The following is a 13,141-nucleotide window of genomic DNA, read 5'->3' as shown; positions in this document are numbered from 1 at the left end:
ATAAGGGCGCCTTAATTCTTACGGGGCTTTAGCGGTGCACGGAGGCGAAAAGGCATAAACACAACAATGCGCATCATGATTCAAGTTCACGTAGCGGCGTCGCACGGTTCACGAGAACAGTCAACCGCATTCACACACGCGCACACACTACGCTTGATGTTGGTGTGCCGCGACATTAAATCGCACTGGCAGCCCGAACCCGATAGAGGAGACTCACTGACATGATCCATACCGCCGCTTTAGAATGTCACGACAATTGCACTGGCTCATAGCACTGAACCACAAAACAAAACAGTCGTCGTGTAATCGCTACACGACAAACACACTCAGCGGCAAGAAGACTGTTGGCGCACTCTTTTCCACACACATACAGGATGTTGTTTAGTTGCCGTGAGGGTCGCACGTTTCAGCGACATTATGTCGAAACTTTTCGGTGCAAGCCACTGTCAGCCTTCTTTTTTACCCGAATTCTTCGTTCAAAGTAACCGCTATGTGTACGCAGCACAATTACGAGCAAAAGAATTCACAGAGCAAACGGGATTAAGCATAAGCAATCACCAAGGCTCGCGCGGTGATTGAGCGCAATAGAACGAAAGGTAAACATGCGGAATCGCGAGACGATCAAGCACTCATTCTGCTCTCTTGAGCGTTTTTCTTTCAGCGCTCATTTGAAATTAAAGGACTAGATTTCGCAGTTCGGGCCCTTCTTTCGTTTTTCACCACAGTCAGCCATCAGTAGCGTTTTATTTCTGCGCGTGAGCAGATATTTTTTCACCTCATGAATGCCGCGGCGCCGCTGTTTAGCTTGGGCGTCGTCTGCTACAGGAACTTCCTAGGTGGCGCGCGCGGCAGATGTTGCAACCTTGTTATAGAGGGACCTTAAGTGTAACAAGCATGTGGCGCCCCATCGGGCATAATCTTCGTTGGCTTGCCAGGCTCGCTGGCCTGCCAGGCTTGGTAGGCAACATTGGTCACTGCACCTAATACACACTGACGAGTGCAGGTGTTCGGTGGACAGTCATCGTTCATCAACACCATGCTGTGGAGCGTCTGTCTAACGGAGGGTGCCTCGAGCCCTCCCTCGTTCACGAACCCGGGCGGATTGTGACACTGGTAACGAGGATGGCGACGACTGCCCACGGATCGTCCCATGCCGCCGCGAGCGGCAAAATACCGCCCCCCATTTCTGCCGCCATGTCGCTGTACAGAAGGCTCGAGCTGTTCGAGGGAGATAAGTCTACCTGGCCAATTCACGAGGAACAAGTCCACGTGTTCTGGGCAAACGTCACAGGACATTTTCCTGGCCAGCTGAGGGACCAGCATTTTCAGTCTTCTGCTCGACCTTCTCAAGCCAGCCACACCGCATGTTAAGACGCTCGGTGGGCTGCTCGGCACAGTGCGCTCGCATTTCAGCCCAGCACCATCCACGCTAATGGAGTTTTTGCTTCAATAACCGGAGCCGCTGCGAAGGAGAGACTCTTGGGCAGTTCGTCGCTGAGCTACGAGGGCTAGCGAGTGAATGAATGAATGTGTGGTTTCTATTGGCACAAGGGCCAGGTATGGCCAAAGAGCGCCATGCAAGTGTTAGTGATTTCGCGAGGGCTAGCGAGTGCCTGCACCTTTGGGGACCAGCTGGACTCGCTGCTCCGGGACCGTTTCGTCTGCGGCATAAACAACCCCGCCATGCGGGCACGACTCCTGGAGCTACCTGACCCCTCACTGCAAAACGCTGTGAAGACAGCGCTGGCAATGGAAGCTGCGGACGAGGATGCCAGCGATATTGCACGTGTTACTGGCTCACTGTCGGCGGAAGTGGCTGTCAACAAGCTGGCGACAACGGGCAGTACCTGTAGTCGCTGTGGTGGTGCCCACTCTCCCTCACAGTGACAGTTTTCTCAAGCACAATGCTTCACGTGTGGGAAAACTGGGCACCTGGCATGGGTATGCCGGAGGGGGCAGCAGCAGCAGTTTGGTTCAAACCCAGGTCCCACACAAGCTCGCGGCCAAGGTAGCCGTCGCAAGGGTACGCGGTGGAGGTGTGCGGCAGCAGGCTTGAGTTCTTTGGCGGCCAGGCTCCACGTCATGGCCGAGGACCCGCCAATTTTCGACATGTGGCACACAGGCCTTGTACCATCGTCTGTGCCGCCATACATGCTGACCGTCGAAATCTGCAGGCACCCCATTTCCAAAATCTGCGGGCACCCCACAGGGGCCAGCGTGGTGGTCATGGCCGGGAAACTGTTCAAGCGTACTTTCCCCGGCTTGTCCGTCGAGGCTTCGGGCGTGACGCTGCGCAGCTACTTTGGGTAGCTCTACCAGGTTCAGGGTCAGGCACAGGTGAGCGTTCGCTTTGGCGACAGACTAATGAAAAAACTCAAACGGGATAAAGAACTATGCACAAAGAATCATGGGCAGAAAGATTTAGCTTCCAAGGTTTCAGTGATTCCCTATGTGCGCAACCTTTTACACAGACTTAAGAAGGTGGCTGGGAGTTAAGTAAAAGTGGTGTTTTCGGCTAGAAACAGAATAGGTAGCGTGTGTCCTAGGGTAAAAAGTAAGTTCGAAAGTAAGGACGATGCAAAGAAAGAATGTAGTATTAAACATCCGCCTAAGAACCAATTTATCGATTGCGCGAAGAACGTTGTGTATCAGATTCCTATGACGTGTGGTCATGTGTACCTAGGACAGACTGCGAGATGCATTAACACGAGACTAAGGGTACCCTTGTCTAGTGTGAAAGGTCGCCCTAGTGTGCATTTCGCAATGCACTGTGAATAACATGCTTGCTCACCTTGTCTTTTAAGCACCGACATATTGTATAGGCATAGAAATCGAACCGCAAAAGAAATTGTGGAAGCTCACTGGATAGCAAAACTAAAGGAAAAATGCATCAGCTATCCTTCTGTTTCATTGTTGGATAAAGAGAATTCGCTTCTGTCATCATATCGCTAATACATTTTCATCTTAAGTGCTTGTTTTATGCGCTTTGCTGTTTTTATGTTGGCCGGGTAGCACTGATCTGCGGCATTTTATCACAAGTGTAGTTATATATGCTATAGGCATGTTTTGTTGACTAGATCGCGCAGATCTGTGGGTATTTAAGCAGGTGGTTCTTGGAAAATAAAACCAGTTGTTGGAAAGCGCTCGTCCTTGTTGCTCCTTCTCTTCGTCCCTGTTTGTTTTGCGCACAAGTTTTTAAAAAATGAATTTGTTCCAACTAGGCCGACTCGCAGTTATGCTTCAAAAAGAAAATAGACAGGAGGGGTTAGCAAAATGCACAGCAAATAAAATGTCTTCGAAAAAAAATTGCAAATCGAGTCGGACATTCTCAAACACAAATAAAAAGGAGATGCATACAGAAGCAAATATTTTCGAATATGAGCTATTTCTATCAACTGATAGCAAGCTCAGTAATACGAGACCCGAACTTTGTCACAATTGAGATTCTTTCTCGACAGCTCGTAAGTCTACCTCAACTGTCCTGACATACTCTCAGCCACCGAACGATGCCTCAGTGTTGTGTTTCACTGCTGTAAAGAGTTTATTTTGGTTTTAATGAGGGGGGACGTCTGCATCTTGGCATCAGCCAACATTCCGTATTTTGAGCTCAAGCTCCTTCAAAACGGCAGCAGCCCGCTTACTTTCCCATTCATTCCTCAATGAATGGGAAAGGTCCTTTCTGTTCTTGTCCTCATTCCGCCACTTGTTCGCCCCACGGACCACTTGAAACATCTTCTTGGTCAGTTGCACAGTCCAAGTCCGATTTTTTTAACTTCCTAGGGGCCGCGAAGACGTCCGAGAAACCGACCAGTTGGAAAAAATAAGTGCATGTCATTTAATGCCCTTAAGGGCTCAAACCACCACAGGCACATTCGAAACCGCTCTGAAGGCCTGTTGGTACACGTATTAGGCATATCGGTTCTTGTACTGTGACAGGAGATATCGGGTGCATGCTTGTATAATTAAGGAATACATACTGTGTCCCGTGGAAATAGCCCCTTCCCACACTTGTTATGCTTCACTGCAATACTTTTCATATGCTTCACCAAGTAACATTTCTGTGCAGAGGCGAAGCTGACTTTCGGGAACCGGCATTATGCAACGCACCATGCTTTCCAAGCTTCTAAGCCAATCGTGAGGACCACAAAGGCAGAGTTGGCGCCATTGCTGACAGCAGCAAATTATTTCAATAAAAAACATGGCATCCAACGGCAAGAAGTTTCATAGTGAACGTCGAAGCAGCTAGGCCTAGCGTTGCTGCAGTGGTGGCTACGGCTGCCAGCTGATCTGCGTGCGAGAGCGCCGGTTCAAGGCGGTGAGGTAATCAAAATGGCAGTGATGGTGGCTTTGATTAATGCCGTTTCAGACCTGTGGTAACGGCAAAAAGTCCGGAAAATCGGATGGCAAAGCGTTCTTGCGTCCAAAATTTCAGACGTTCTGATACACTGACTTTATGGGGTACGTGGTGGTGCCGCGAAGCTGTCTAAATTATTGGCCATCCGGAAAGTCGGTCGTTGACTGTACACTGGCAACTTCTCCAGCTGACGGCAGGGCGTCAAAGAAGATTCATTACGATTCCTGTGTGTTACTCGAGCCAGCATTACTGCGACTTTCAACCCTTTCAATAAAATTACTAATTTTCCCTGACAGAGGTGCAAATTCCCCGAGTTTCCCCTGAGTTTTTCCAGACTACTCAAAATCCCTGAAAATTCCTGGTTTTCCCGGTTGGTAGACACCCTGAAGATTGTTTGTATTCTTCTGAATTGTGCTGCATTTGGAACCTCCTGATCTGACTGTAAATGCCGAATTTCAGCTGTGATCATCCGTTGCTTTATTATAATAGCAGCTTAAATGTCAACTTAACCCTGTTAGTCAATTCCCTGTTTATTCCTCACCCACATGGACCTTAGACAAATGTACCCGTAAGTGGGTTGCACCATACCAACATATATTACAGTGAACAAGGCTCCTGTGTGGGGACACGTCAGTTGGAAAAAAAAAAGGAAAAAATAATCTCTTAGTTGGCATCTGCTTTCTATTTTTGTCATCTTGCCAAGACTGCCTATTTTGCCAGACTATTTCTGCCAGATGACAAGACCCACTGCCATCAATGGGTCTTTGGAAAGCTTGGCTTTCTTGGCTGCTCAGATTATGCAAGCTGATATGCAACCTCACACAGACCACTTAGCTTTAATACATTAATACCTAGGCAACAATAACTTTTTAAAAGAAGATGCATAGTATACTGATAAAATATAAACATTATTTACTGTTAAAACCTCATTAATTCTATCCCTGTTCAGAAAATCAGACTCACTGTCCGGTACTGGCAAACATATGCAGTATTCCACAGTGAAGTGGAATACATGTCACTACATACATGTCCCTACATGTCACTTATTTGACCGTGTTTTGGTTAATTTGTACCATCTGGAGTGTGGCAACCATGGCGCACCACAAATGTGGAGAAGATGGTGGCAAAGAAAAAAGGAAATAGTGGTGTACGCATCCAGACAGAACGAATGACAGGCGTGCTTGTAGAAGCTACTGAGGTGGTGACATGAAGTGAACACCACAGTGGTCAGTGGGAGAAACAGCGCACCATGGAATCGTGCACTCACACTAGGTTGAGTCAATATTATGCAATATATTATACCCATCGCAAGTCGTCATCCACAAAGAAGGTGAGCATGCCACCATCGTCACAGGTACCACACCCACATACCTCCACACACATGCTAGCAGTGGCTTGAGGATTGAAAGTTTGCTTGGCTTTCCCACACAGATAGGATACCATGTCCAGAGTTTCGGTTTCAGAATTATTACAATTCAGCCTGTTGTGTAGATTTGGGAGGTTAGCACGTTTATGTGTGCCTTGACGAGGTGTAGCGCAATTTAAGCGAAAAGGAACTATTTTATGCAGCATGTATGAGCATGTATATTTAGGCACAATTGGCGTGGCACTTTTATCAGTGCATTTCTAATGCACACCATTTTTTTTTTCTCCCCCTAAAAAATTGAATAAGAAACCGCTCGCAGCATTCGTATGCTTTGCCGCACAACATGGCTGCATTGCGGCAAAGTTTACTTTAACCATGCGGCGAAGCTAACTTTTGGAAACTGGCCGCTGCTGTACAACCCATATTAGACCATTGCCCATATCTGTTACTAAATAATCTGGTGCGCATTAGATTTCTACATTGTTAGGTGTTTTAATGTCACTTGCACATTAGTTAAACTTTTTTGGAGGCACAGAGAGTGGGCACGCGCTTGATTCTGGCAAATACTTCCAAATGAATCAACAGTGTGTTTTGACGTCTTTTTCTGCATCTTGTCTAATTCAACCTTCTGGATAATTCCATCGATTTCACAGGTCCCGTCAGGGTCGAGTTAACAGAAGTCGGCTGTAGCAGCGATGAGACACCAATCTTGAAGGTGGAAGGGTCCCTCCCCCACTTTCATATGCCTACACACATGCATGCAGTGGCACTAGACCAGGCTGTCTGAAAATGAGCAAAAGCCAGGTGTCTCACCTCCTTGAAGATGGCCCCATAGAACTGGACAATGTAGGGGCAGTCGTTACTCTTCATCACAACCTCGAGATCCATCAGCAGCTGCTTCTGCTCCTTCTCGTCGACCGTGGAACGGATGCGCTGCAACAACCATGTCATGGAACACACAGTGAGCCAACAGGCACAATGCTCATCTCCCATTGACATAATTTTAGTGTACTTCCAATTCCCTAGTGATACTGTCAAGAATACACAGAAAACATTTCCTGACACAAAGCTAAAAAATCACGCTGATTCCAAGCACTGTGGAAACTATGTTATATAAAGAATTTTGCAGTTGGTACTAGCTTGCTATCCAGTGTCGCTTAGAATTCTACAAAACATTAGCAGATGGACCACAGTGTGGTGAGCAATTGTGTGATGTCAGCAGGAAGACCCTGATGATGGTGACAACAACAGTATGGTAGCAATGGCATAACATATTTTAAATGTTAGAACCTGTTCCGTTACAACCTCAGATGATCCCAAAGGCAGTACAATGACACACAACGTCTACGTAACGCTAGGTGCTGTGAAGAAAGGTACGGAAAATATGGGCAGACTGCAAAGCTGGTGCAGTCTAAACGCCCAACCACTGGGACGTGTTGGCATGCATCAGAGTGCGCCAGAAAGCCAATGCGTTGCTTCACGTCAGTTGGACTAAAAGGGCCCGCAACCCCAGGACACAAGTTCAGACGCGCGCCGACGCTCACTCATATTCGGTCCTCAACTGCGGTGCACTATTGCTCTTAGACCGTTTAAGTCTGACCTAAGACAGCCTGCTGTAAACTGAGCTTGAAACAAGACATTAGTGGTCTGTATGGTCTTTTACATAAAAAAAACACATCTGGTTAATCAATGCATGCATCGCACAACAGCTTTTTTTTCAACCTTTTAAGTAATAATAGTGCACAAGATATCGACATCAGCGCTTGTGCTTGCGTTAGGGCTCGCATCAACATCTGTCTACAAGATAGCTTTGCTAAAACCCGCACGACCACACCATATTGTTACAGGAAGGAAGAAGCGTGCGTCTGTTTACAGATGGCTTTTAATGGCTGAGCCAGCAAGCGTAGAGCAGCGATAATGCTACTCTTCTTCGTCGTCTCCAAGGCCACCATCATCGTCCTCCTTCTCCCACATTACCGACTGTGACATCACCCTCGTCGGAAAAAGCACCTTATTGGTGCGGCTCTTCGGTCTGAGAAAGGTAGGGTTTGAGGCGGCTGATGTGGATGATGTCAGAGAGAGGTGAAGGCACCGTGGCATCCAGCGGAGACACTTCATATGTGACAGGGGTCACCTGGCGAAGGATGCGGTAAGGGCCACAGTACCACGAGAGGAATTTCTCCGAAAGACCAACACGCCGAGTTGGATACCAAACTAGCACAACAGCACCTGGTTCGTAGTGCACGTCGTGATGGCGCTGGTCGTAACGGCACTTCTGGCATGTCTGTGAAGCAGACAGACGAATGCGGGCAATCTGGCGTGCTTGGGTCGCTGTGGTTATGACATCCCAAGTGTACTCTGTCGGCGAGTCGAGTGTGGTCGAAAGGAGAGTCTCGAAAGGCAAAGTCGGCTCACGGCCGAAGAGGAGATAGAAGGGTGAATATCCAGCTGTGTCGTGGCGCGAGGAATTGTAGGCGAACATGACAAATGGTGCAGCAATGTCCCAGTCGCGATGATCGGAGGAAACATACATTGCTAACATGTCAGTTAATGTGCGGTTAAGCCGTTCGGTAAGACCGTTAGTTTGAGGATGGTAAGCGGTAGTAAGTTTGTGTTTAGTAGGACATGATCGAAGTAGGTCGTCTATGACTTTGGCAAGAAAGTATCTGCCACGATCGGTGAGAGGTTGACGAGGTGCACCGTGATGCAAGATGACGTCGTGAAGCAAGAAATCGGCGACGTCTGTGGCACAGCTGGTCGGTAGGGCTCCAGTAATGGCATAGCGAGTTGTATAGTCCGTAGCCATGGCAATCTACCTATTTCCGTCATCTGATATAGGGAATGGTCCGAGAAGATCAACGCCAACGCGAAAAAAAGGGTCGGCCGGTATATCCAAAGGCTGCAGCAGTCCGGCGGGAGGCACAGCTGGTCTTTTCCGGCGTTGACATGACTCACACGTGGCAACATAGCGCCGGACGGAGCAGTTGAGACGGGGCCAGAAAAACCGTCGCCGAATTCGGTCATAGGTCCGCGTGACGCCAAGGTGTCCAGCGGTGGGAACGTCGTGCAGTTGCTGCAGTACAATCTGTCGCAGATGAGACTGAATGACGGTTAGGAGCTCGGGCGCGTCGGGGTGCATGTTGCGGCGGTACAGGACGCCATTTTCTAGTACGAACATGTGAGGGGATGGGTCAGACGGATCAGAGAGCAGGCGTTCTATAATGGGGCGTAACGACTCATTGCGTCGTTGTTCAGCACCAATGTCTTGCAAGGCAGAGAGCGAAAGAACGCAGATCGGTGCGACATCCACTAAACCGTCCGGTACATCGACGGGATGACGAGACAGGCAGTCGGCGTCCTGATGTAGACGACCCGACTTGTAGACCACAGTGTATGTGTATTCCTGTAGCCGTAGGGCCCAGCGACCAAGGCGTCCGGTGGGATCCTTGAGGGAGGAAAGCCAACAAAGGGCGTGGTGGTCGGTTGTAACTGTAAATGGTCGACCATATATGTAGGGTCGGAACTTGCCCACCGCCCAAATGAGGGTGAGACACTCGTGCTCAGTAATCGAGTAATTGCGCTCTGCAGGGGAGAGGAGGCGGCTGGCGTAGGCGATGACGCAGTCATGCCCACATTGGCGTTGAGCTAAAACTGCGCCGATGCCGTAGCCACTGGCGTCAGTGCGGATTTTTGTCGGAGTGGAGGCGTCAAAATGGGCGAGAACAGGAGGTATGGTGAGCAGCGTGATGAGCTGGGAGAAAGCAGACGCCTGTTCAGAGCCCCAACAGAAAGGAACGTCTTTCTTCAGGAGGTCAGTCAGGGGACGGGCAACATGGGCGAAATTTTCCACAAACATGCGGAAGTACAAGCAAAGGACAATAAAGCTGCAAACATCTTTGGCACAAGTTGGTACGGGGAAATTCTGCACAGCATGAACTTTAGCGGGGTCGGGGCGAATGCCTGACGAATCGACGAGGTGTCCGAGCATGGTTATTTGGTGGTGACCGAAGTGGCACTTGGACGAGTTGAGCTGTAAGCCAGCGGTGCGAAAAACAGAAAGAACAGATGAAAGTCTTTCAAGAAGCGTCGCAAAAGTTGAAGAGAATACGATGACGTCATCCAAGTAGCACAAAAAGATGGACCATTTCAAACCATGTAAGAGCATGTCCGTCATCCGTTCAAAGGTCGCCGGGCATTGCACAAGCCAAAAGGCATTACCCGGAACTGATATAGGCTGTCTGGTGTGACGAATGCGGTCTTATCATGGTCCATTTCATCCACGGCAATTTGCCAATATCCAGAGCGAAGGTCTATAGATGAAAAATAAGTGGCACCGTGGAGACAATCGAGAGCATCGTCAATGCGGGGAAGTGGATATACATCTTTCTTGGTGATCGTGTTTAGATGACGATAGTCAACGCAGAATCGCCAGCTGTTATCCTTCTTTTTGACGAGAAAAACAGGGGACGCCCACGGGCTGGAAGAGTGCTCAATAATCCCTTTGGCAAGCATCTTGTCAACCTCGCTCTGGATAACTTGTCGCTCAGAAGGCGACACCCGGTATGGGCGAAGGCGAACAGGTGCTGCATCGCCGGTATTTATACGATGCTTCATGACCGCAGTTTGACACAAAGGGCGATCGTTCAGGTCGAAAATGACGGAGTAGGACTCGAGGAGGCAACGGAGCTCTGCGGCTTGTTGGGTCGAGAGGTCTGGTGCAGTCATCTTTGTAAAGTCGTCGGTCGGGGCTGATGCAGAAGGCGCAGAATGAGCATTGGTCGAAAACGGCGGAACAGATAGAGTGGAAATGTGGCACTCGTGCGTCGGTGACAACGTGGCTAGAGACATGCCTCGAGGAAGTACTTGTGGGCACTGTCCGAAATTCAGGATGAGAAGACATGTCTGATTGTCCGCAACAGAAACGATAGTGTGCGGGAAGGAGACATTGTGAGAAAGCAGGACTGAAGTCGCGGGAGTAAGGACATAGTCTCCGTCAGGTACAGGTGGGCAGGCTAAGACAGGGATGCAGGTTGCTGCAAGAGATGGTAGGTGTATAAAATCTGCGGAACAAAGCTGCGTTGGAGCATGAGCAGGAAGGTCAACGGCGACAGGTAGTGGTAGGTAAAGTTGTACAACGCCGGCGGAACAGTCAATCAGAGCAGAATGGGCGGCCAAAAAGTCGAGTCCGAGGATAATATTGTGAGGGCAACGTTCGAGCACGCTAAACAAAACGGACGTGTGGCGACCAGCGACACTGATACGAGCAGTACACATTCCAAGTACAGCCGGAGTTCCACCGTCGGCGACCTGGAGCAGTCGAGTCGGAGCAGGAGTCAGTACTTTCTTCAAGCGCGTTCGAAGCTCCGCACTCATGATGGAAATTTGGGCTCCAGTGTCGATGAGTGCTGTAATGGGTAAACCATCCACGTTCACGTCCAGAAGGTTCTGATTAGTAGGCAGGGTCAGCAGAGGAATTTCAGGCCGGGGTTCTAGAGCAGCGTCACCTCCAGGAGCTGCCCCAGTTAGTTTCCTGTCGGAGAGCGGCGACGGTAAGCTGGGGATGGAGAGCGACGCAGCTGGGGCGAACGGGAGCGGCGACTATGTGGTGATGGCGAGCGGCTGGTTGCGGTGGCTCGAGCGTTGTCAGGAGCGTCTTCAACCTCGGTGGAGAGTGATGGCAGGCGAGGATTCAGTGGGGAGCTGCGGTAGGCAGGAACGCTTGGTCGGGAGTGGGCTGGCCAGGAACTTCGACGGTGGCGAGAGATGTGGCCCACACGTACACAGTTAAAGCAGATGGGTCTATCGTCATGTGTGCGCCATTCGGCCGGGTTGCGATAGCTCGGATATGGACCATATTGGCTCCGGTGAACAGGGGCAGAGGCAGCAGACGAAGCAAAGTCAGGACGGCTGGCGGAGCAGATGGACGGAAGGCCCACATTGGCAAGTTCTTGGCGAATTACCGACTGAATGAGAGACACAAGCGGCCGGGAATCGTCAAAGCACTGCGTCACTGGCGTGGCAGGAGATGCTGCTTCGATTTCTCGCCGAACGATATGTACTACGTTCTCGCAGGAGGTGGGCTTACACGGCGGACAAATGTCTTCACATGTCGATGAAGCTGCGGTATTAGGTAGACGCGTAAACTGTTGAACTATGCGGCGACTCTTCGCGTCTTCAAAGCGGCGACATTCGTTAATGATTTCATTGACCGTTGTTACGTTTTTGTAAACAATCAGGTTAAACGCGTCGTCCGCGATGCCTTTTAAAACGTGGCTGACCTTGTCTGCCTCTGCCATATTGTTATCCACTTTGCGGCAAAGGGCGAGGACGTCCTGGATATACGCCACGTAAGATTCAGTGGACGTCTGTACACGGGTCCCAAGGTCCTTCTTCACAGCACGTTGGCGGCCGACGGGCTTGCCGAACAAATCTCTAAGCTTCTGCTTGCACTGGTCCCAACTCGTAATCTCTTCTTTGTGTGTTTCGAACCAGACTCGTGCCGTTTTCTTGAGGTAAAATATTATATTGGCCAGCATAAGCGTGTTATCCCACCTGTTGTGTGCGCTGACCCGTTCGTGCATTCAAAATTTCACGCCTGGGCGCAAAGCTAGTGCTCCTGGACTGGCCACGCCATCTGTTGACTCTTTCTACAAGTTCGTATTTTCGCCCCGACCTGTGTTGTACATGTATTGAAGAGTACAATGCGACTGCCACTCGCCCCTCTCTCTTTGCTGAGTGGCGCGGTGGCTCCGCGTTTGCTGGATCATGCGTCGCACGCGTGTGGTTATGGGTTCAAGGGTTGTTCTGCCATCTCCGCTGGTTTGAAGGTTTTTATTTTCTGTTGGTGTGTCTGCTACGGCACGTCAGGTTCAGGGGCACGCGCTGTTGCCTCTCCAAAAAGAGACCGACACATGACTCGATTGCTGCTTTCGCTCTCTCGCAGCACCCTCGCTTCCGCCTTGCAGCAGTAAACGTAAAGCCCCTCAAACTTTGTTTTAGCCTTTTTCCATCTCCCTCTGTCTTCTTGATCATGCAACGTCCCATTTCTCTCCGTTGCGCGGGCGACTGAAAGCGCATCCTCCCTGCGCGCGGTTACTATTGGATGGCTCAGCACGCGGGACCTTCGCTTGCTCATTGGAGCGGTGGCTCTTCCGATTCAGAGTACGAGCCGAGCTCGGATTCGGACAGCGTCTCATCCGAGGAAGAGGAGAGTTCCGCATCGTCAGATTAGGATGTTGAACGGATGTTATAGTCAGGCTGATGATGATGATGATGTTTACTAAGAACAGCTGCAGAACACTAAAATGTGCATATTCCATTGACTATGTTATTTGTATACCAATCATAGGCAAAAATAAATTGCTATGTTCATTCCCTGTTATGCTCGTTCCCGAAACCAAACCGACACTGGAGGTGCGTCA

At 49.8% G+C, this 13,141-nt stretch overlaps 1 protein-coding gene across 1 annotated transcript in view; it reads right to left on the bottom strand.

Annotated features, from left to right (window-relative positions):
• The window catches only part of LOC142589538 (dual specificity mitogen-activated protein kinase kinase 4-like), a 59,929-nt gene that overhangs the window by 29,196 nt on the left and 17,592 nt on the right, over positions 1–13,141 (bottom strand). Inside the window, exon 5 of the mRNA XM_075700965.1 lies at positions 6,534–6,653. Within this exon, the coding sequence (XP_075557080.1) occupies positions 6,534–6,653 (120 nt within the window). The remainder of the gene's footprint in view (positions 1–6,533; positions 6,654–13,141) is intronic.

This window comes from Dermacentor variabilis, chromosome 8 (assembly GCF_050947875.1).
Source record: "Dermacentor variabilis isolate Ectoservices chromosome 8, ASM5094787v1, whole genome shotgun sequence".
Taxonomy (NCBI): domain Eukaryota; kingdom Metazoa; phylum Arthropoda; class Arachnida; order Ixodida; family Ixodidae; genus Dermacentor; species Dermacentor variabilis.
Note: the sequence above shows the minus strand (reverse complement) of the source record. Positions and strands in the feature narration are given on the sequence as shown.